The 24,284-nt window shown below is 39.2% G+C and overlaps 1 protein-coding gene across 5 annotated transcripts in view; it reads right to left on the reverse strand.

The window, feature by feature from the left end:
• SSBP2 (single stranded DNA binding protein 2) overlaps positions 1-24,284 on the reverse strand; it is a 125,117-nt gene that overhangs the window by 32,259 nt on the left and 68,574 nt on the right. For 3 of the 5 annotated variants that reach the window (XM_085567184.1, XM_021551804.4, XM_021551803.4), the window contains exon 5: positions 404-493. The exons of the other annotated variants lie outside the window; for them this stretch is intronic. In XM_085567184.1, coding sequence (XP_085423310.1) covers positions 404-493 — 90 coding nt within the window. The remainder of the gene's footprint in view (positions 1-403; positions 494-24,284) is intronic. 5 annotated transcript variants of the gene reach the window in all.

Here is a 24,284-nt window from a genome sequence, read left to right on the forward strand (position 1 = left end):
GGACATTCTGCATAGCCCGGGCTGAATTCCCACGGAAGCTGAGGAATCTGGCCTGTGGCTTTAGCACAGAGCTGAACACAACCAACAACATTCTGACTTTAAAATCTCCACGGAATGTTATGTATATTACCATAAGAAATTATTTTAATATTGCGTTTTTTTATCTCTGCTAAAACCTGGCAGCATTTCTTGTTCTGTGCTGTACTACTTCATAAATTAAATACTCATCAGTCAGGTCCCTTCCTTCTCACCTGTCCACTTCTGTTTAAAAATAAACTCTCAAATATTGCACCACACAGTGAGACATAGTTCAGAACAGGACCTTTTCTACAGACTTGCAAACAGTATTACAGAGGATTTTCTATCCTAAAATTCCTGTAATCATAATTTTTTTTCTGAATACCTGAAAAAACCCCGGTGGTACTGGACCTACTGGCATGCCATCTCCTGGGGGAATGTTTCCTAGCACTGGGCTGGGAGCTGCTGCAGCACTCTGAAAAGAACAAAGGGAGAATAAACCTTTGTCATTGCATGGTAGGCATTAAACCCCCCCCAAAAAAAAACCCCAAACCTGACCAAAGTGCAGAAAGTAATTCCCTGGATATGTCATTATGCCATTGTTTCATCTGAAGGTAAATTAAAATTGTTTAGCCTTTTGTCTACAAGTATCATGATTTGTTGAAATAACAAATATATGTTGAGGGGAAGGGTGCCAGAGATTGCACAGGCCAAATAGACAAAGCCTGACTGAATTTAAGAAATGTTGTATCTGAGTGTCTCTACATGCACCAATGTGAATGTAACTTCTTGTCTTAGGTGTATGAACAGTCTCACACATGCACAAGGATATACACAGACCAGAAAGAAAGTAATTTATGCATTTTATCAGCAATTTCTAAGCACTTTAAAGGTAATTTCAGCAGCCTGTAATATTTTTCCAGAACAACAACAAGCTTCAAAACAGGGCTCTGTTACAAACAGTACAAGAAGCGATGCACATGATTCTGCCGGTAATGTTCAAGATTTTACCAACCCCAAAAATAACCACCATGACAAATTAGAAGAATTCAGGTTATGTTTTTGGAAGGGAAAAGAAAAAAGGGATTTCTAAGGAGTGAATCAGAGGATGAAATTAGTTACCTTTGCAAATCCTTCAGCTGGAATAAGCGAGTAAAGAATATTGCTCCTGGCAATTTACATGCAGGAGATTGTCACAGAAAAGAGAAGCCAAACTGCTTCTGTTGTCATGTGTTAGAGCCTCAATTACTTTTAATTTCTAGCATTCTTCCTTCCTACAATGTGTTTCTGTATGGCATGAGGCTGAATCACCTATAAGTGCTCAAAATCCTGTGTGACAGTACTGGAGCACACAGAATGCTCCCAGAGCCACTGGCAGGTTACTAATAACCTGCCAAAGCCCGCCCTGCAAAACACACTGATATTAAATTATCACTCTATTTATTGTGCACTCACACTCGATACCCTAAAGATGCAGATCTGGAAACTGCATTTCCAGGTGTTTGGCACAATACCTAGGAAAGGAAAGAATAATGCTGGAAATATCTGAAAACTGGCACAAAAGGAGGAGTGACCTTTTTCAACCAAGCAGCAAGAAACATTCAGTTAATCACCACAGATTTCTTCATGGCTTAAGCTGTGTTTTAGAATTAAAGTTCTGAACAACTACCAGTAACATTTTTAGCATCCAATCTCAATGCTCTTTGGAAAAGTCTGGAATGTATCACTGAAATATGAAGTCTGCAAAAGATGCTGGCTTTCAAAACGAGTGCAAGGCTTTGATTCAACAAAAAATGCTCTAATAAAGGGTATTATCTATGCAAGGATCAGTGCTAAAACACTGTAGAATTGCTGCTGACAGGGAAAGCCAGCCAGGTGAGCTGGATGCAGCAAACACTTTGGAATTATACCCACAAATCATGCAGGGAGAGGCTACCACAAAGCAGCCAGAGCAGCCAGGGAAGCTGTGGCCAAAAAAGGTGGTGCTCTGCCAGCCACTGCCACTCATATCAAATAATTATTTTTGTATCATCTGCATTTCCAAAGCAAAACAGGACAAAAAGCTGTTGGGTTTGTTGTTTGGAGGGTTTTTTAAGGAAATATGAGCTCTCTAAGCATCAATGTGCAATAAACCCATGACAGGCACAGTCTGAGTGGAGCATGTTGGATGCACTAATACAGGTACAGGTTTTCTGGATGAAGGATGACAACAGCAGCACTACTGATGGAGAAAATCGATGATGTTAAAAGCCTGAGCATCTCCAAATGCCCCAAAGAGCCCGAGCTGCAGTGGCTGACCAAGGAGGAGCAGCCCATTAAAGGGGCACTGCTGGGCTCTATTACAGCACCATCATCCCCCAGTGCCCTGGGCTGGGCCACCTCACTGCCATGGGATGTGTCACAGGGGAGGGAGCAGCCCCTTGGGATGAGGAGCTCCCACAGGGATACAGCACCCTGCTGCTGAGAGTTCATGCTCTTTCCCACTTCAAAAATTATTCTTTAAAAGAAACACAGCAAATTTAGTTAAAAAATAGAGTGGCAGTTTGAAATTATGACTACTCCAGAATGAAGAGAGAAAAGGATTAAAGTTATAACTGTTAGCCATTTGCTGGCCTAAAAAGGCTTTGTAAGAAATAGACCTAAAAATAACATTTTCATAGTTGTCTCACAGAGGTGGGGTTTTCCCCCTGTTTCCACATCTCCCCTGGCACTGACACCAGAGGAACCCAGCCCCGTTCCTGGTGAATCACCAGGAACTGGCAGGGAGGGACTCGATGTGCTGGGTTTGATTTTGAGTGGATTTTTAGTGGAATTAGTGGATTTCCAGCAGCTGTTCAAACCCCCAGCCCTGCCCCTGTGAGAGGAGGGAGGGAGGACGCAGGGTCTGCGTGGCCACAGCAGCAGGGCAGTGCTGCTGACAGCTGCAGTGCCATTCCATAACCCTACAAATTCTGCAGTTACACTCTCAAGTGTTACAGAAACCTCCATTTCTACCCCTCATTATGCAATGCACTGTTATTAGTGGTTTTTGTTTTGTTTTTTTGTGGTTTTTTTTTTTTTTTGTTTTTCTGTTTTCATGTTTGTTTGGGATTTTCTTCCCTGATGGGCAATGAAGTCCCAAAGCCAGAAATAAAGTATTTTCAGTGTTTTGGGTGTATTACATTTTCTAGCTTGTGCTAAATAATGAATCTTTTAAGAACTTCTACCAGGTAGATCAATAAACAAACCTGCAACTGCTGCATGGAAATATTCTTATTTATTCTATCCTGATGAATTATTCATTCTTTTTCCACAGTCCCATAGCAAACCATGGCCTCCTTTTGCATGCCTTACATGTTGTTCATCATTTATACTTCCATTAGTTTGACATTTTAAATATTTGCAAATTGCTTTCCCTGCTTTTCATAAAAAGATGAAATCGGAAAATTTAGATGGTATAAACTCCTTGTACAGTACTCCTTAAAAATGGAAATCTGTATTTGTTTTCCTAGCTAAAATAATGAATTTATACTAATGAATTTATATTAATTTACAATTATTAATTAAAACTGTGTAGTTGAGTGAAAGTTATTATGGTCATTCCTTCTCTACCCAAGCTACTCTTGGCAATGCAAAACTAGATTATTATAGTAACTAATAAAACTAGCTATGGTTTAGGATGGATTTTATAATAAAGAAATCCCAAAGTAAATAAAATGTAAAGAAAAATCGTTTAGCTATTCTACTAGTACAGTATCTGAAGTATAAAAATCCAGAGATAAACCTGCAATGCTCATTTTTTGAGGCCATCTCAAGAAGTGGCTGATGAGGGAAGCTTACAAACAATTTCACTTGAAACAAAAAAATTCTACAAAGAAATTACTTGACTTTATAAAAATCCTCACCTGACTCCTTCCTTCACCAAGACATTCAACTTCAGGTATTTTACTTACACTAAAACTTCTGTATTTTTATCCAAAGTTTACCACATGTTACTAAATTTGTCCACTCAAGGGGAAGTTCTGTTTTTAAGAAGTCTCACTGATGGGAAATGATGTAATCTACTGGATGATGGAGGGGAGGAGTTGGACCCTACAAATAAAAGTGTTAGACGCCAAATTTCCTCATCACCTCACCCTCCTCCACATCAGACCTAAATCTACTCTTATCATTTAGGAATACAAAATGTTCATATATTCATACAAGCAACAGAAGCATGGCTTCTCCAGACAAAGATATTCTGCCACAAATGGCACAGACACAATCAGCTGAGCTAGAGCAGAAAGGATCAACATCTCGGGATATTTTCATATACACTGCTACTGGGTTAATGAAACAAACTGAACAGTGAGTATGGCATGTGAAGGACAATGCAGGAAACCACAACCACGTCTGAAATCCTGGCAAGAGCACCACAGTCAGAAGGAAAAGCAGAAAACATAAACAATTGCTGCTTCTTTTTTTGTTCTTTTCTAGGGACAGGGGATAAATATCTGTTACATTAACTTAAGAAATTATGGGAAGTAAGGAATTTAAATGTAGCTGTAGGTTGAGTGGTTTTTTGGGTGGTTTTTTTTTTGGTTTTTTTTTTTTTTTTTTTTGGTTTGGTTTGGTTTGGTTTTTTTTTTGTTTTTTTTTTTTTGAAAGACAAATGATGGATGATTACTATTTCCAGTCATATTTACCACATGTTTAATTTCTGGTCATTGATAGCTTTAAAGTGGCAGACATACTGCAGCCAGTACCATAAAAAAAATCAAATTTCCTTTCGTAAACACTTCAACTTGCAACTTGCCACAACTTTCTAAGATATCAGCTGGTTCCTGTAACAGACTTTCACTATTTGTACACATCACAAATTAAAGAAGTATTAAAGGAACTACGTTGATAACCACTAGCAACCTCCGTGTTTTCTCCAAGATGAAACATAAAACTACTCATCACTCTGAACAAAATAATAAAATTCCAAAACTCCCAATACTTTAAATAAGTCTCTGTGCCTTTTACAAAGCCTTTGAACATGTAGCTGTGCACTAAGAAGCCAAAACCCCCAGACTGAGCAGCCTTGGTTTACTCAACAGATTGGAAGGTCATGCCCAAAAAAGGTGACGATTCATCACACTGAAAGAGGCAGGTAATTTGAAAGATCTGGATCATGAGACCTAATTAAACCCTGGCGTAGTTCCACTGATATATATTTGTCTAAACTGCTTAATTTCTGTTGTGTAACAGGGAGGCATTCACATGACCGTACAACTCTGAGAACTGCAGTTGCGGAAGGTCATTCCTTACAAGTTCTGTTTTCCTCCAATCCCAGCTCCCTGTGGTTTCATCTGGACTCTGGTATTTCATTTCTCTTCATTCCATCTTATTTATGGGTAGTAAAGAATAATAAAAATAATGATGCCATCAATGCAGATGAAAATCACATATATAATCCTTTCCTTGGAAACACAAAAAGGGTGTCACCAGCAGATCTGGTCAGTAAGGGAAGAGCAGATCTGTTGATGATGATGATGATGACAATGAAGGTGTCCTCTGAGACTTCACCCATCCTTCTTCCCCATGAAATAATTCTAGCCCCAAACCCACCTCACTCCAGCAAATACCTGAAGTGGGATCACAGTTTGTATCCCAGTGCCCAGTCTGGGGATTTCATCCTGCTCAGCTGAAAAAGGAAAATTGCATTACAGTACTAAAAACTGGCTACTGGGTTGGAATATAAATTAATTTTAAGGAATGCTTTGTTATCAGAGAATAAAAGGACTTCAAATTCCTGTTAAAAGACAGCATTTCCATCCTATCTCTCAGCTGCTGCTTCTTGGATTATTTAGAACATAACTTCCGGACAAGGTTTTCTCAAATTTATGATTATAAAGGAAAGTTATTTAAAAGAAACCTTCATTATTGGCCAGAAGTTTATAAAATCAGTACTATGAACAGGTATCAGTGGACTGACAAAAAGGTTCAAGAGTAATTTTTGTTGCAGATATGGAAATAAACCTATGACATTCTTTTGAATTTTTGCCTGTTCTTCTGGGTTTGGTTTGTTTTTTTTTTTTTCCCAAAACAGACTTGTACTGAAAAGCAGAACACCCAGCTTTCCCCAGCTGGATCATCACAGAATCACAGAATGAGCCAGGCTGGAAAAGACCTTTGAGATCATCAAGTCCCAGCTATGCCCTGACACCTCCTCATCAACTAAACCATGGCACACCCAGGCTCCTCTTAAACCCCTCCACACTTCCCTGGGCAGCCTGCTCCAGTGAAGTTCTTCATAAAGATTCAGAAATGATACTTCAAACAATGCTTTCAGCCTGTTTTCTGTGAGGTTGAGGGCACTCATTTGAGGTGGATTCCCAGCCTGTGCCGCCCAGCCAGGTGTGCAGGGCGAGGGTCCCAGCCCAGGACCCTCCCGAGATGCAGCAGCACCGTCAGCCCCAGCAGGAACCACCATGCTGCTGACAACAAAAGCCACTCGAGGACACAAAACGCTGCTGCTGTTGAAGCCTGGAGCCGAGTTGCAGTGATATTTCAACAAAATGACTTCTTTTCCAGAAGTGACACTTACACCCCTCCTCCAGACTCCCTGGAGACCGAGGCAGCTTCGCTCGGCAGCCGCAGAATCCTCCGCACGCTCCCCGCGCTGCTCTCCTCCTGCTTCCCTCCAGGATCACAGCAAGGGCCACTGCAGACCAGGCTCTGACCCCTGCCTGCCCAGGAACATGCTTCAGCCCCCACACGCTCTGTCTCCAGCCGATTTTTAAATTCCAGCTATTCCCTGTGCACAAGACACGCTGTGCAGCACAAAGAGAATGATCACTGCTCATCCTTTCCTCCTTCTTCCCCAACACACTCTTCCATTTTTTTCCATGCTATACAGATAATTCATGGTTGGTACAATTGTGCTAATTGGACTAGTATGACAAGACTATCTCATACCCCGACTTCCCCTAGCAATTAAGTGGTTGGCACAGTGTCTTTTAATCATTTAATTAATCAAATTGTTAAACCCACTTTATTTTCCAAAGATTTTAAGATTGTCAGAGTATTGTATCCCAGTTCTTATGGCCCAGCACTCCACACGAGTCAAGTGCTTTTCCATTTTAGGAATATAGTGATTATTAAGATGAAAGTTTTTCTGTATCTCTCTGTCCTTTCCAAGTTATGAAACAAATGAACAAATATGCTGTGAGCTGAAAGTCTAAAATTTGATTATGAAATGCAAAGTAGCCTGGTTTGGGGTTATCCTCAGGTCGCCTGGGAGTGATTCAGCAATGCTGGCAATATATGCACAACTTCAGAAAGGAAAATACACCAAAACCCCCTCAGTAATTCCCTCACAATTCAAAATGGATTTTTGTCTCCATATGCAGCTGACTGGAAAACTCATATGCACAAAGAGATAAATTTTACTTCAGAGAGACCTGACCTGCAGAATTTACTTCATGATGAAAATGCTTTTCTGCTCCTCCAGAGCCTGAAAAATTGTTCATTTGCATGTTCTTGTCTGGACCTTCATGTCATGAAATTCCTCTTTAATAACCATTTACTAAGATACCAGCCATGGATACATCTCTGCTTTCCAAGAGTGCACTCTAAGTTATTCCTCTGTCCTAAAATGTGAAAACATGTGACTTCAGAACACCGTAATTCTGACACCCCATTTTCTTGAACAGAACTTAGTGAAGCATCCATTTGGGGGTTTTATTTGACCATTAGCTCCATTATCAATGGAATGAGTGGCAGATAACACATAACACAATACACACTTTAGAGTCTCTAGACTGAATTTCATTGCTTTAAAATCATCGGTATTTCTTGTGTGTGCAGGTGCTGATGAATAAATACTTAATTCTCTAACAAGTACATGTTCATTTGAAGAAAAATAGGACAAATTTAAAACTCATGGAAAGCTAGCCTTTAAAGTATCTCATTTTTCTCATGTTGCCTGAATATCTATCTTTGGATAAATGCAACTTGTTGAGCAGAGAGTTAACACCTCTACGTGCTAAACCAGAATTAGGCACTGTGCTTATGAAGACCTCACATTTTCCTACTGGTGATTATTTGCTATAAAGGAGTTATAGGGAGGAGTCAATGAGCAACAGAAGCCCCAAACTGCCCCAGGGGGTACGAGAATTCAAGGAATTTCCATCCATCCATCCATCCATCCATCCATCCATCCATCCATCCATCACCCATCCATCCATCATCCATCCATCCATCCATCCATCCATCATCCATCATCCATCCATCCATCCATCCATCCATCCATCCATCCATCCATCCATCATCCATCCATCATCCATCATCCATCCATCCATCCATCCATCCATCCATCCATCCATCCATCCATCCATCATCCATCCATCATCCATCCATCCATCCATCACCCATCCATCCATCATCCATCCATCCATCCATCCATCCATCACCCATCCATCCATCCATCCATCCATCCATCCATCCATCATCCATCATCCATCCATCCATCCATCCATCCATCCATCCATCCATCCATCCATCCCTCCCTCCTCCGTAGACAGCAGAGGCAGAGTAGGGCTCAGTCCTCCAAGGACGTGTTTTTTTGGATGTCTTTTTGGAAAAACCAACCTAACAAACCTTAATTCCCTTTCTTTGGGAATCTGATCCAAGAAAACCACACCTGTGAGTGCCCAGCATGCCCCAGGGCTGGTGAGGGCTGGGGCAAGGAGAAACAGCCCTGCCAGGAAAAGCCCTGGCTCCAAACATGACCAAACTCGCTGGTCCCCAAGTCACACAGCAGAGCAAGTGAACCTGTCTCAGGTGGCTCCTCCTCAGGGAACCAATTATTTTACACCCTGTGGTGTGAAAATCCATAGCAGTGATAATGAGGGCTTGAGTCTTTCAGGGTTAACTACCTCCTACAGCTCTTAAGCACACCTTTAAAATCTTATTCTTCTGCTTATTTTATTATTATTCGGGTTTTTAGGTGGTGCCCACACAGACACTGGAGGGAGGTGATCCATGCACAGCTACTTCAGCTGGATCGTCCACGGACTACTGGGTCACCCACACAGAAACCAGCAACTGACAGTGTATTTTTAAATACATTATGTTATACAAGAAACAAGATTCAAAATTCAGCTGATGCAAGAATGATTGCTGAAACTTCTCCTTCACCATGTAATTCTTCATTGCACTTCATTAAAAAAAAAAGAAAAAAGAAAAAAGAAAAAAAAGATCAGCTAAACCCAGGAATATGGTATGAAAAATTGCCTTCATAAACAGTTTTATACATGCACAGATTGCATATAGAAACAGACTGGGTTTAAATGAGAATTATGTGTATATGTATCTTCACTAAAAATGCACATTTTGCAGTGAAGAAGCCATTAAAAGCAAAGCAGGTATAAACCCCTTTGTTTATATAAATAAATCAGGTCACATTACACTGATCCAAAACAACAGCAATCCTGTTTTCCCAAGGTCCCTGACTGAGTCTGTGAGTACAGACCTGTCAGGGTCACCTTCACCTCAGCACTGTGTCCAAGATGGCCTAAAACACCAGAGATTAATGTGAGCACTTAGTGGTTGCAATAATCCATATTTCACTATATATAAAAAACTGGCTTCCTCCTCAGCTAACACAGAGAGGGTTACAGAAGGAAGAGGATAGACAGATCCAGTTTAGCTCTGTTATTTAAAAGAATTATCTACAGGAGAGCAACAGTCACCCATGTGCCACCTCCAGAGCCCCCAGCCCACAGGGTCTTTGGAATTAAATTTAAACTTTAGGTTAAAACACAGCAAAATGAGAACTGTGTTATGTACAGGCTGGAAACAAGAGAAAATGAGAACTGAAGTCAAAAACTCCATACTAAACTACGACAGAGGCATTTTCCAGGAGGAGGAAAATGTGGCTTTTATTGGGATTGCTCTAAATGGCAGCCAAGGCAAAGAACCCTGAAGCTCCCCTATTCCACCATTTCCTCTTCAATTCCAGTTCTAAGCCTTCCAGTCCCTCAAAACAACTTCAGCCTTTTCACTCTCTGGGGCTGTAGCCCATCACACAAAAATAAGCAGGTTTCTGCAGGCAGAGGGTCTCAGGGGAGGGATATTAGTGCTGCCTACCAAAGCTGACCAAACTTCAGTGTCAGGTAACAGTGGATAATTGTAGTACTTCATTTAACTGCCTCATCTACCCTAATAGCCTGCGCAGAGCAAGTGCTGATGAAAGGGCCTGCAGATTCCTGGGATGGTGAAGTTTCTTTCCTGCAATTGCCTTGGAGCTGCTCACCTATGTGCTTGATGTCCCTTGCGCCTCCAGCTTCGTGTGAAATGAACAGAAAACACTTGATTTTCCCTGCAAGTACCACTCCAAGGAAGGGGCTTTCCAGGGTCTGTTTTCCAGAAAACACCCTTTTTTCTCATTCCTTGTGATTACCATTTGCACAGATATTTTACGAATCAAGATCATACACATCAGAAGCTGTTCTTACTTTCTATGCACTCAACTTGGCACCTCTTTAAAATGTCTGGAGTGTTTCATTCCCACCCAGGTCTATTTCATCTGCTGCATAATTAAAAATATTACCACTCCAGCCTGAAAATCCAAGAGAAAGGTGCAAAGCTGGTATAGAAGAAGGACAACCAAGGGATTATTTTTTGCCTTAGTGGCCCTGATCTGTTGCTATTCCTGTATGAATTTGTGTTTTCAGCACACTTTGTGCAATTGTACACACGGCAAAATTCACATTTAGCACAACTACTTCAGATTGGTGAAAGTCTAGCAAGAGCAGACTGCATGAAACAACTTGTAATTTTCAAACTGAAAATCACCCTAAAACACAGCACAATGTGTGAAAAGGTGACAAAAATCTGAGTTTAAATATATACAATATGAAAGTTGGAAAGAATTTTTTACTTCTCAGGCTAAGGTAACACTATCACAAACTTAGCAGCCACAGGCATGAACTTTTACATGTTTTTCAATTATTTTTTAAATCCTTCTTTATCCTCAGGACAGTGTGTGCACTTTTAGCATGACAATGACAAAGGCATACTTGATAAAGCACTGGAAAAAAAAAAAACTAGCAAAAAACCCGAACAGTGTCTTATTACTTTTCTCAGTGTAATTGCTAAATCCTTCTCATTCCAAACAACCCTCAGCTCTAACAGTGCCCATTCCTGTGCTGCTACTCAAGCACTGAAGTTTTGAGTGTATTGGTTATTTTGGAGGAAATAAAGTATTAAAATAAAAAGAGTTTCTGCTGCAATACAGTGCTAAGACAAAATTAGAGGAGGCAAGGAAAGGCTGCTCAGTGTTCTCCAATTTAAGTTGTACCATGGTTGGAACGTGAAGAGAAATATCTGTGGTACCTGCAGGGAGACTTGGGACACCCCCAAAACCCCAAACCTGGCCAGGCCCAACAGGTCCCACCAACACCTGCAGCTGGGAGGATTTTGGGGAGACCTTTGGGGGTGTCAGGAGGACGGGAGGATGGGGAAGGTAAATGCAAATGCTCCCATTAGCGGAGTTCCGAGTCGCCTCCATCCCCACAATTAAAGAAAAAAGGGCAGGAAGTTCAAAATCTGACTGCAAAGGGCATCTTAAAACTGCCCACAGGTCTCAGAATCTTTGTAACCAGCATTTCACTCTAGAGATGGGAATGTTTTGCACAGGCAGCCCTCCCCCATGCACTTTTTAGGCTGTTGCTTTTGGCTGAGGCTGCTGCTACAACAGGAAATAAAAATTATATTACTCAGGAAGGAAGCTAATGAGTTTCCCCTCCCCCCAACGCCATTAGACACTTCCTGAATAAAGGAGAAGCACATTAATATAAAGAACAGCCCTACGTGAGCAACCAGGGGCTGAACAGCTCCGGGATTAAAGCTGAATTCCATCTCTGGATGGATCAGGAATACCAGGTCAGCTGCCCTGAGGCACCACCTCACTCCATGTGCCTCATCCATCCTGCACTCAAGCCACCCAAAATCAGCCACGATTTCATCACTTCCTCTGGGAGAACATGCCAGGAGATAAAACAGCTCCTTGTAAGGACTGTTTTCCATGTGCTTACTCTCTTCATTTTGCTTTATTGTTCTGAATTTAAGAGGATGTTTCACAAAACCTCAAATCTGGGCTTTTATTGTTCCGTTTGTTTTGGGAGTTCTTTAGGCTAAGGGATTTCCCAATCTGGGAAATATCCAGAGGCTGAAAAATAAACAAAATACCCAACACCAGATTCACGGAAGCTTAGTGACTGACCCTGCTGTGTTATTAACATTCAGCACTACTTTAAAGATGCAGCAGCTTCTTCGGTGATCGGAATATAAATATTTTTGTGTCAATATTTATTAAGACTTCTGTCATCAAGTTTTCTATGTAGTTCATCTGTTTTAGGTACTTTGGACTGTAGTTAACTCAATTAATTCTTGGCATGTTGGTTTTTTTTTAATCAAGTTACAATAAATAATTTAAGGGGCAACTCTGCAAAAAGGTAAGTAAGGGCCATCTCATGTTAAAAAAAAATACAGAGGAGTGAAGTTTTGCACCTGTTTTCAATCTTTACAGAAGCAAACTTTCCCAGCAAAGGAGCACCAGACAAATAAAGTGAGTTTAGACCTATTCAGCACGAGCTTTTGAGACCACCCCAGCATGACCAACAGTGACTGCTGCAGCACTTGGTAAATCTACTTTTTTGCTGTGACTTATTCTGTTCTCATTCCCTTTTCTTTCCTGGCCAATAATTATCTTGTTTTCTTGCCTTCTTTAGGCTCCTCCCAATTCCTTGACCCACCAGAATTTTTTACATCTTCTGATTTACTTTAGTTACTAAGACTTAATGGGAGCCTCGGAAAATAAACCCCATTTTTTGAGTTTTACTGGCAGAAATGAATGTGGAATAAGAATGTCCCACCTGGTACCCTGTCTTGCCACAGGCATAGTCCTCATCCAAAAAATATAAAACTAAGGAAAACAGAAGGATTTCCTGCCACAGTTCTCCAGCTTCTTGTACTCTGTAACATCTTCTGTATCAAAACGGCTCAATTATTTTATGCGCCAATCAGAGAGTTTTAATATCAGACAAGACCTAACGGCGTAGAAAACAAAATAACAAAAAGTGTAACTGACATAATTTCACCTTTACACATCCTCTTCCTAGTGTTACAATACAACAGTTGTTTTATTGTGCTTATATGATAAAACAGGACCATTTCCTTATCACACTCAGACACTCCCGAGTGTGTCTGACACTGGATATTCGCTTTCCACCAGGAGCTGAGACACTTGGATTTTTGTGCTTCGAGGAAATTGAGATGTTTCAAGAAGCCACTGTGACACAGGGCATGTGGAGCCTCAGGATTTAATTATGGGATCCTGTTTTCTAAAGCGAAACGACACAAAACCATGTTTAAAAGCAACAGGAATGTGTGATTTAACCCATGTGGATTAAATTCCTTTGCTACTTGCTGTGGACAAACACTGTGTTAGCTATGCCCATGTACAACACCTAAAAGGCAAAAAGATGGGGGAAAACAAAGAAAATAAAAAAAACCCAAAATATTTAATTTGTTTACCCATTTAAGAAGCACAGCTATTACTTCCAGCCAGAACTAGCAGCCTTTGGCCACGGTTCTGAACATACCTATGGAGTGTTGTAAACAACAAAACAAGTTTAAATTATTGAAGAGGAATTCTCCAGGAAGCAGGAGGATGAGCTGGGCAGAGGCCAGCACCACCAGCCAGGTTTTGTCATGGGGACCCTACCTTAGCTGGAGACCTGCACAACACAACTCTTGGACAAAAACAATACATCACTCACAGCAAAATAAAAAGTATACACATACACAAAACCTTCCACATCTCTTCCTCCCTGGAACTAAATGTTAGTGAAGGGTTAAATTGCAGCCTGTGTTAATTCCACAGAAAAGCAGCATAACTCTGCAAGGAATTAACACTAAATGAACCAAAATCCCCCCAACAGTAAGAGACTGGGATTTTAAGATTGTTTGCCATATTCAAAATGTTACATACTCTAAATTTGAGCAGAAATATATCTGTTTGAGTGTGTTTTTTTCACAGTTCTCACAGAGCCTGTCATTAATCACCTGCCAAACATGCAACAGCTCCCAGCTTCTCCCGGCACAGCCCCTCTGCATCTGTGGCTCCTGATACCAGCACACTGTCCTAAGATCAGCCCAAACTGTAAACTCACAGAACGTTTACCCACAATTTTTCTTATCGGTTGCAGCTAAGCAAGAACAAAATCTAACCTTCACAAAACCTCCCAAACGGTTGCCCTACTACTCAACAACCACCTTTTCCTTCATTTAGAAGGCAATGAACATTAGATTTAAAAATGAAGGCACTAAAACTTTCAACTTCTCTGCTTTGATTAATTTGTTTTTTGGGTTTTTTTTTCTGATAACATGTTGCAAACTCTGAAAAAGTGACTAAAGATCACCACAAGATAAAAAAGGGTTTTTTAAGTAGCACAGGAATTTTTAAACTTTGGCATTCCCCTGGCACAGCCCTTTGTCTGGCCTGCAGGTGATGCTCTGAGCTCAAAACACACCCTGCATCCCTAGATACAGATAAAATGTAAGTATTCTAAAAGGTGAGGACAAAGACAACAAGAAAACTTTATTCTAGGGCTTTTTTACGTCCTTGGAAAGAAAATATGTCCAAATAATTAAGCAATAATTACTCTCACACCCTTATATTATCATTCATTTCACACGGCCTGTCATGCTTTTTGTTTGGAGAATTGCTCCAGCAGGCAAAAAGAAATTTCTTTAAATTTAGAACTGCTTCATATCCATTTGTAATTCAGTAAGGTTTTTCATTTTTGGCCTATCATACTGACACTGTCACTTAATATCCATATGAAGAGCAAGTTTCCTTTCACCTGGAGATCCCCAAAGTGCTGGGCACAGAAATCTGTTTATCTTGATGGTATGCAACGTCTTTGAAATTAAGATACGAATATTCAAAGAATGCCTCCCACACCAAGCCTAAAGATAGAAATTTTTCATTCCCATTGTATATTCTGAACTCCAGAGCTGGCAGTTTCAGAGTTTGGAATTTCTGAGTGCGCCATTTTTGCTTCAAAAGAGAGAAAACACTGAACAATAACTTCATCAGAGCTCAGAAAATATTTTAACCCTTGTTTAAAATGAGGTTCATTTTGTCCTCGTAATTCTCCTCAGGGAAAAACCCACCTGTTCTGTACCACTTTGACTCATTTATGAGGCAGAAGCACAGCATTTATGTAGCACTAAATCACCGTTTCAGAGCCACATGATACAGCAAAAGCCTTCTCAACTGAATTTCCAGAAGTAAGCCATATCAGTTCTGACAAACTGAGTCACGTTGTGCTTCACTGCTGTAGTTAAGACTTCAAATAATAACACTGAAACTGAAATTTTAATATTTACTGCTAGTAAAGGCATTGCATAGTGTTGTTTTGAAGCTAAATTCAACACTTTGAGGTATGGGAACTTAACAGTACCAACTTTCAGCTTCACAGCAATGGCTATCCAAAATTTAAATGATTAAATAAATAAGGAAGGGGGAGGTAAATTATCATCAAAGTAAAACTAAAGCCTTTCTTGACATATATTCTCCAAAAGAGCAAATGAAGCTTCCCTGAAAAGTCACCTTGTTAATTTAATGGTTCTAACAGTTTCCTACGATCTTGTACATCCATTACTTATTTAAATAAATAACAGTTTCTCTGGTGTAGTAATAACAATGAGGAGTATCTTAATAGAAATCAGCAGACTGTACTTTGGGGGGCAAAAAAACTCCAGACCAAGCAGGATATAACTTCTCTGGGGACTGAGGAGACCTTGTGTGTAAACTGTCAACTCCTTCCTCTTCCCTGGGCAGCAGGAAAGGAAACATTAAGGGTGGGACATCACTTGCTTCTCTTACAAAGAAATCCCGGGGATCACAGATACCACAGAAAAAATACCTGTATCACTAACAGAAATTATTAATTTTATTCAGCGGGAGAAAAACAAAAGCCCTGTAATTACAGTATTGCTAGCTTACACTGGAGGAGAGCGGTGGAGTAAATATAAAGTAAGTACAGCTGGACTCTTTTTACTGCTTGGTAGCAAAGAGGGAAAAAAAAACCCTAGGAAAAAGTTCTCCTTAAGAAATGGAGCAAGTTGAATTGTTAAAACCTTCCCAGAATTTAAGGGAAGAGAGTGCATTTACAGCCATCTTGCTTCTGTCCCAGCTGAATCTCACTTAATGAGATTTACCTCAATTTAATTCAAAATTAAGTTATGTTGGAAGAAGAACTTCTTACTCCAAAATTATTTCATTTATGACTTACAAGCAGGTACTGAGGTCAGACATAACTGAGGGCAGGGAACATCTGATCTGTTTTACTGCAGTGAGTGACTGAAATTAAGTGTTTTGAGGGATGGTTTTAGAAAGGTCCAAGGAACAATCAACACTGTCTTCAGAGAAACTCTTGGTTTGCCTCCTGGTGCAACCTTTTTTTTTATTTTTCACAAAAGTGACAGACTCCCATGGGCCACAGCAGCTCCTGCCTGGGGTGGTTTCAAACGTCAGCGACCACAAGAGGGTCTTGGCCAGCATTAGAAGATGCTACACCTCCAACTGAGGCATCTCCAGAATTCTTTTTTTTTGTTCCAGAAACTTGGAAGTAGCCTCATTTGAAGGGATTAACGATGAACCTCAAGGATTATGATGGAAAGACAGAAAGACAAGGCAGGGTTTTACCCACTCTTGGCTCTGGTTGATCACCACAACCAGAAGAAGGTGCTATACCTCTTCTTGGGAGAAGCAGCTAGAGTGACATTTAATTTCTGATGCCACAGTAAAACAGCTTTTGTGATGCCCAAATGGAATTATCTGTATTTCAGTCTGTGCACAGTGCATTATCTCATCTCAGTTAGCAAGATCTTGTATTAATTTTGCTCAATATTCAATTTACAATAAACGCACTTTAAAACAAACTAAGCACTGTACATGACTCCTGCCAGTTTCAGAAGGTGTTTCCAATTAAATATGTGGTAACACCTTAAAAGAAGAAAAAATGGTAAATTCTACACAAATAGCTGTCACATGATGCAGAAGAGTAAAACTGTGGCAAATATTAGTATTAGTGGCCAAACAAACAGTGCTTAAAGCGCTTCCTTGGGTAATGGGTACAATCCAAGCAGAGTTTTGAAAAGAGTTGGTTTTCCACCATACTTGGAACAGAAATATATCAAAGAGATACATTTGTTGGCCTCACAAAGATATTCTAGGGATGGTTGTACAGCTCAGAAGTCTGTGAAGCCAAACTCAAAAACAAACTGAGGCTCTTTGTTTGATAAAGAATGTTTTTCATGTTGCTTTCTAAGCATTCTCTTATTTCAGTATTTCTTTCTTTTTTTTTCTTTTTTTTTTTTTTTTAAAGAATTCACTGAAACTCCACTCACTTCTGAGACTGGTAAATAAAAATACTTTTTCAGAGAAGTATTATGAAGGTATGAGGTTTATATAGGCTTGCAAAGAACATGAAGTAATAAGTTCTTCTCCATTTCCAAAGAAAAAAAGGCAAAAAGAACTCCCTGGAAATGTAAAGTACAATGGAAAGCATAAATATGCCCATTATTATTAAATTATCAATAGTACCTTTTCTTCAGAATTAAACCTAATTCAGTGTTTGAAGACATGTTTAAGTCTTTAACTGAACAGGTATGAAGTTATACAAAGCAAGTTCTAAAGACAAAATTATAAAACATTATATTACTTTTAGATAATTTTTAAAAATAAGCTTTTAATTATCACCTACTATTTGGATTTCTCAGAGGCTGCAGAACTACTTGAGAGCACATCAATCTCTGATAAATAACTGAAGTCAGAGTCTCATCTGATGCTAAAACATTATCACATTCTGCCAAGGTGCTGTGCTAATGGCTGTATGGGAAAAGTACAAAAATCAATGAAAATCTATTAAATCTAAAGGTGCTTTTTTTTTTTTTTTTTTTTTTAAATCTGAAGAAGCAATATTAAAAGCATGTCTGCAATTCACACTCTCCATGATCAGATTTAAAAAAGAAACTGAAATCTTGCAACCTGTGACATCTGAAGGGCCTTCATAATGAGAAGAGTTCCACCCGAAAAAACTCGATTTTACACAAGAAACCTTGCACAGTGACAGTTTGTGGAGTCATAGGCGGTGAACGTTTTCTGCAGCTGTAGAAATTATAGTTTTCTAACAAAACTAAAGCAGGTGGAAATCTGAAATATGGCAAATCAGTTATCCACCTCTGAACTGATTTAGGAAATTAGCATCCTCCTCTCATCAAAAAACTTAAATGTCATTATATTATATATGGGAACCTCATTAACAACATCAGGAATTTCCTAACTATGGGGAGAAATAAATCAATGGAGTTAGGAGGATTTGGGAGAATTCATTGTGGTACCTTCTGTTTTTGCAATATGTGTGTGTGTGCACAGGATATGACAACAATTTACAGAAGATCAGCAAAGATTAAAAAGAATTAGAAGGCCAAAGATTACAAATAATTCTGGGTCATTAGAATACTGAAAACTAAAAGCCCAGGCACTCACAGCACTCAAAGTACCTTGAATTTGACTTGTTGTATTGAAAAGATTGATTAGAGTAACACAGAACTGGAAAAAGAAAGATTATCCATTTGTTTCTGTGATGAACAAAGATCATTGTAAAACAATTGCCAATATTTAGCCAATTCCTTTTTGGATTGGGCCCTTCCAATCTATTTCTCTGCTGCAGCCAGGTTATATGGAGGCCACAAGACAAGCAATTTTGCTTATTTTGGCAGTGTTTAATTAACCAAAACCGAAAACTGACCTAACCATTGCTGAATAAAACAGCTTCTGCCCATCATTTCTAGCCTAAAAAATACAAAAGGAAGTGTTGTCATGGAAACCAGTCTATCCCAAAGGTATACTGCATTTTTCTAAATCCAAATTATACCAGTACCCATATTTCCCTTATTAGCAGAGATAAAATCTTTGTCACATTACACTGAGCATGGCCTCCACTCAGCACAACTAAAACCAGCCTGATTTTTAAAACAAATTATTAAGTAATGGTAAGAAGTATATATAAACTATGAGTTTGCTAATATGCAAAGTTATAAAATCTCTAGACAAATATGACAATGAATGGCAAGTCACACATGAAAAACAAAAACACCAAGTAATTGAAAATCAAAGAATGAAAATCACAGAGCCTCAAAAAAATTGAGAAGTATGTTGATGTCAGCTTTTGGCTAATTTTCCAGGACTTTCAAATGCACACATTACCCTGATTCATGTCTGGACCTCAATGCTTATATTTATTTCATTTATGTGCTGCACCAAGGTCAAAATCTTCACAACCTGAAGAGTGTCCAGTATGTTTTTCCCAAACATTGCTGAAGATTCAAAATGGCAAAAATCTTGCTCAAATCCTCCAGATCGAAAGCAAAATTAAAGGTATTTTTTTGCACTTTAAGAGGCACTGTGCAAAGCTGTGATAGAAACCGCCTGGATCCAGGTCGGTCATGGAGCAGCAGGAAACCAGCCTGATGCAAAGGAGCACCAGCCTCCCTTCTGAGCAGGTAAAATAGGAGCTGCTCAAGGGTTTTAGCTACAGACAGTCTCAAACATTCCCGCAGCAATGTGTTTATAGAGAACCTGGGGAAAATGGGAAAAGGAAAATGTGTGCTTGCTCCACTCCCAAATCCAGCAGACAAAAGCTCAAGAAATATTCCTCTGAAGGACCAGGACTTTCAGCCTGCACAAAGCAGGAGTAGAGCTACAAAAAACTGCCAAGCACCCAAAATAAGAAGAGAGGCAGAAGAAGACTCTCAGGTCTCAGTTTCAACTCTTTCCAGTGACCATGTTGGCTTATTGACTCTAAGACACTCAAAAAAACACACCTGGACTTGGTCAACCTCTGCATGGCACAGCCCAGTGAAAAAAGCTTCACAAATCAGCCAAAATCCAGGAGGATTTGGTACAATAGAATCTTCTTGCTGCTAGAGGAGCAGTGGTGATGGGACTGGGGAGCCATTCAAGACTGCTGGTGGTGGAGAAATACTTATTAATCACTGTGAAATACATGGGCAGACAAGCCTAGATCTGTTTGAAAATTCAGAGGATAATAAAAATACGTTTAAATGCAATTTATTCTGGTGACCCATGCTGTATCTGGAGCTGTTCACAAGGGTTTGAATCTCTGCTGAAAATGAGGCAGAGAGGGAAATCGACCTGGTGTTCACAGCATCTCTGTTCCCATGGCCACACAGAACCTTTCCTGTCTCACAGAAATAAAGCTACTAGGGACTACAACTGGGAGAAAAACTGGGCTCCCTCCTAGGGCATCAACATTTCACTCTGCTTTCCCATGAGAGTTCAGGCAGTCAGTAGTTTTGCTGCACTGACAGGTATTTTACCCAGAAGCAAACAATCCAAAGATAGTATGAATGCAACTGCTGTTAACCTGGGGATTAATTTGGACCCCCATCTCAAACTCTGAATTCCTATACCTGGTTAGTAATCCAAGCCTGTGACTATTTCAAGTGTATTCCTTTCAAAACCACATTGAAGTGGCCCAGGAGGCTGCCCATGGTTTTGGGAAGCTGCCTCTTGTAAGCTTTACTTCTAAGACCAGAAAAAACCCACAATTTATGGAAGGGGATCATGAAACACAGACACTCAGTACAATTTATTTTTTTACAACAACTGTAATTATCAAAATGTATAACCATCATGGTGGTTTTCTGCTCCACAATCTTCTCCTCTCTCTATGGACTTCAAGAAACCCTGAGTGTTGCTGTACGTGCAATAGCAGACTTCTGTGTGCGTGGCTTAACTTTTTTGTTAACTATAATAATAATAGCATTTTAGTTGCTCAGTGACAACATGAACAGCAATGTCACTTTAAATAACTTTTAAAAGATGAAAACCTGACACAGTTCATTGTCAACAGATGACTTTTGTGAGCCTAATAAAATTTTTGAAGTGTAAGATACATCATGGCCAAATAACACAGATTCTATCAAAGTCTTGCTTACAGTTCTTCAAAATTAACAAAATTAAACTTTATTTTCTTTGTAATTTCACAAGTCTTATTTTCTTTGTAATTTCACAGGCCTGTCATGGAGTAAATTAAAACTGGAGAAAATTTTACTTGAGATTACTACTGAGTTTTACAAAGTCTATAAAGTTCACTCATGGGAATTTCCACCCTAAGACTCTAAGAGATACTGCAACTAACAAAACATCATATATTTGTTGTTGCTAATCATCCAAACTGGATGTTCTTTAGGTCATACTTAAACAAAAAACATCTTTTTTCTTAACCCCCTGTCACAATCTTTCAACCATTTCTAATTAATAGCAACTAACATAACTAAAATAACCCACACTCTGAAGTTTTTGGAGTTATGGAAAACAAAGTTCCAACCTGGTCCTTCCCACCAGTCATAAATCACTATAATCTTTCCTAAAAGGAGAAGATAGATAACCTCATTTTGTTTTTGTTTTTGTTTTTTTTTTTTCCTGAGTTTCAGCATGCACACTCTGAGGCACATGAACCCATTAATCACGTATGGAAAATCCATTCTTTATTCACAGAAGACTTGAACACAATCAGTGTGTGGGACTCATTACATGGATTAGAACCTACAAATTGAAGGTATTTAAGGTTCTATGTGCACACCAGTGGCTTTGGAATAAGGTGTGATAGGGGAATTCAGAGTCTGTATTGCTCCCAAACCAAAACCACTGAATGCTCAACAATACCCAAAACTCTTCATCAGTTCCACACCGGAAATGGAGAGCTCTGACATTTCCCCACAATCCAGCAGAAGCAGTGAATAAAAGAGAGCTACAGTGAGAAAATAAGCCAGTTATCTGGAGCAAAGGAGTGTTGATGGCAGTCAGGTACACTGGGATTCTTCTGACTCCATCCTTTCTTTTATTTACATGGTTGAAACTTCTCAGCCTATATTAATTTTTCTGCCTTCTGCATTTAACTCCATCTATATTTTCAACCTTCTTCCCAGCACTCTGTTTTTGGTTCCAGGCTAATTGTGTCTTCAGATGACATCATTGCCTAGTGCATTCCTTATACAATTTTAACCATTAAGGCAAAATTTAATTGTTTTATTTAAGTATTAAAACCAAATCTCCTTGTGCCTTCACCCAACAATTAAAAGAACAAATTTAAGCCCAAAAATCCAGCATCTAAACCTGTTTTTGTCAGATGCTTTGTGATGGTTTTTTTTCCATACTGGTAAAGCAACAGCTGTTGCTGAGTACTTTTAAACACAGGAACATTTCTTTTTGTGCTGCTGGATAAGATAGCCAAAATTTAAAGTGACAATAAATTAAAGCTCATTATTGTCATAGTAATGGCAGTGTAATATGTTTAAATGGTACTTAGAGGTTGTGTCTTCTGAAGTCAAAATTAATAACACCTATGCTACCTATCACTGATTTATTCAAAAAATTACAGCCCTCGGTGAGGCTTAAGAAAATCTGACTTGATCTCATCTGTAACCTCTGTATTTTTAAATATAGGCCATATCAAGAGACAAAATACATAGAATGTATTTACAATGTAAACCATCACCCAAAATAATAGAACATGTGAAAGGATGGCAGCACACAACATTACATACAGCAACTCCCTTTACAGCTCCTGTTTTCAGGGAATTGGGTTTATTTCTGTAATAAATGATTACTTAGAAGATTTATAACTCTGTTTCAAGGTAAGTACAGTAGGAGTAGTTTCCCTCAGGAAGGACTGCAAGATTACATCAATAAGCAGGTCCCTTGGCAGGTCCTTTAACCAGTTAGGACTTGATGTTCTGATATCCAAGATGATTTCATATCAAGCTCAGCAAATACCCTTTTTGGTGTGGCCTCAGAGAGATTTCAGCAGCCAGGCAGCAGAGCAGGAGCACAGAGGCAGAAATGTCTGAGTCCTGCTCATACAAACAGCATTTAGATGCTGTTGCTTCTGCTCCCTCTAAATTTTCATGGATTTGATTTGGAGGAAAAATCTCCCACAGCAGCTAAATGTAAGATTCTCACAAATACACATATATCCAAGGACTGTAAAAAAATTCTACTACCCAAACTCAATAAAGCAGCTGTGCTTTTACAGGAGTACAACGGAGTATTTCATGGTTACAATCCTGCAGATCCACCACATACAGATATTCTCCCTGAAGTGTGATACCTAAGTAGATGAAACCCTACTGACTTTTTTTTAAGCCATGAATATTTAATGTAACTAAGGTGTCCTAGTACTTTTGTCACCTCCACCAAATTTCAGATTCCTATAAGCATATCTTGAGTTGATAAAATGGTTGAGGTTTTTAATCATGACACTGTTTTATGTCTTTCACATCCAAAAAAAGTTGAACCTAAGAATCATAACTGTGTAGGTGAGCAGCATCATAACTAAAGCAGAATGGTTCAGAGAGCTGCAGATTAAAATAAAGAAGACTAATGCAAATATTTGCAGTAATCTCAATTAGGATTTGTCATTCTGACATAAAACACTACTGTGTGAATGGTGTAGTTTTCATTCAATACAGCTGTGATTTATGATGCATACCTTTACATTTGTATTTTAATTTGTCTATTCCTTTTAGAATTTACATATAATTGCATTTATATCTGTGTGCAACACGCTGTTCAACATGGCATTGTGCTTTATTCTTAGTAACACACTACACTGTAAACTTTAGTAATTGCCTGTTAATTTTTCAGAGGTACAATTTTACTGTAGTAGTTGTTCTCAATGCCCAAGATGAACTGTAAAAATGTCCACTTCAAAAGCTACCACCTTCAACTGCTGCTACAGCCCAGATAGAGCTCTTCTTACACATGTAAAAACATGTAAAATGCCTCAAAATTAGGCAAGCTATGCCAGAATCATTGGTTTGCTCATTGCAGGGAAGCCTGAGACAGCAGGAGAAGATGCAGTAAACTAAAAGTAATTCTGTCAAGGTGTTCCACAGAAGTAAATAAGCCAAATAAACCTAATATTATGGATTCATCTTAAGAAGGAAAATAAGGAAAAATTTGTAACTACTTCCCTTTTTCTTCCATAAATTCTATATGGCTTGGAACCAAGTCCTCAGTTTCTTCTAATTAACTTTGTTCTTATCCTTAATATCTGTCATTTTTGATCCCTGCAAAGCTTTCAGTGATGTCAGCATTACTGGCTCTGAGAGCAAATATCCCCATTTTTAGGAAGTACTATAGAATCACCAAGTAA

The sequence above is a fragment of the Lonchura striata genome, chromosome Z (assembly GCF_050655825.1).
Source record: "Lonchura striata isolate lonStrDom1 chromosome Z, ASM5065582v1, whole genome shotgun sequence".
In the NCBI taxonomy this organism is placed as follows: domain Eukaryota; kingdom Metazoa; phylum Chordata; class Aves; order Passeriformes; family Estrildidae; genus Lonchura; species Lonchura striata.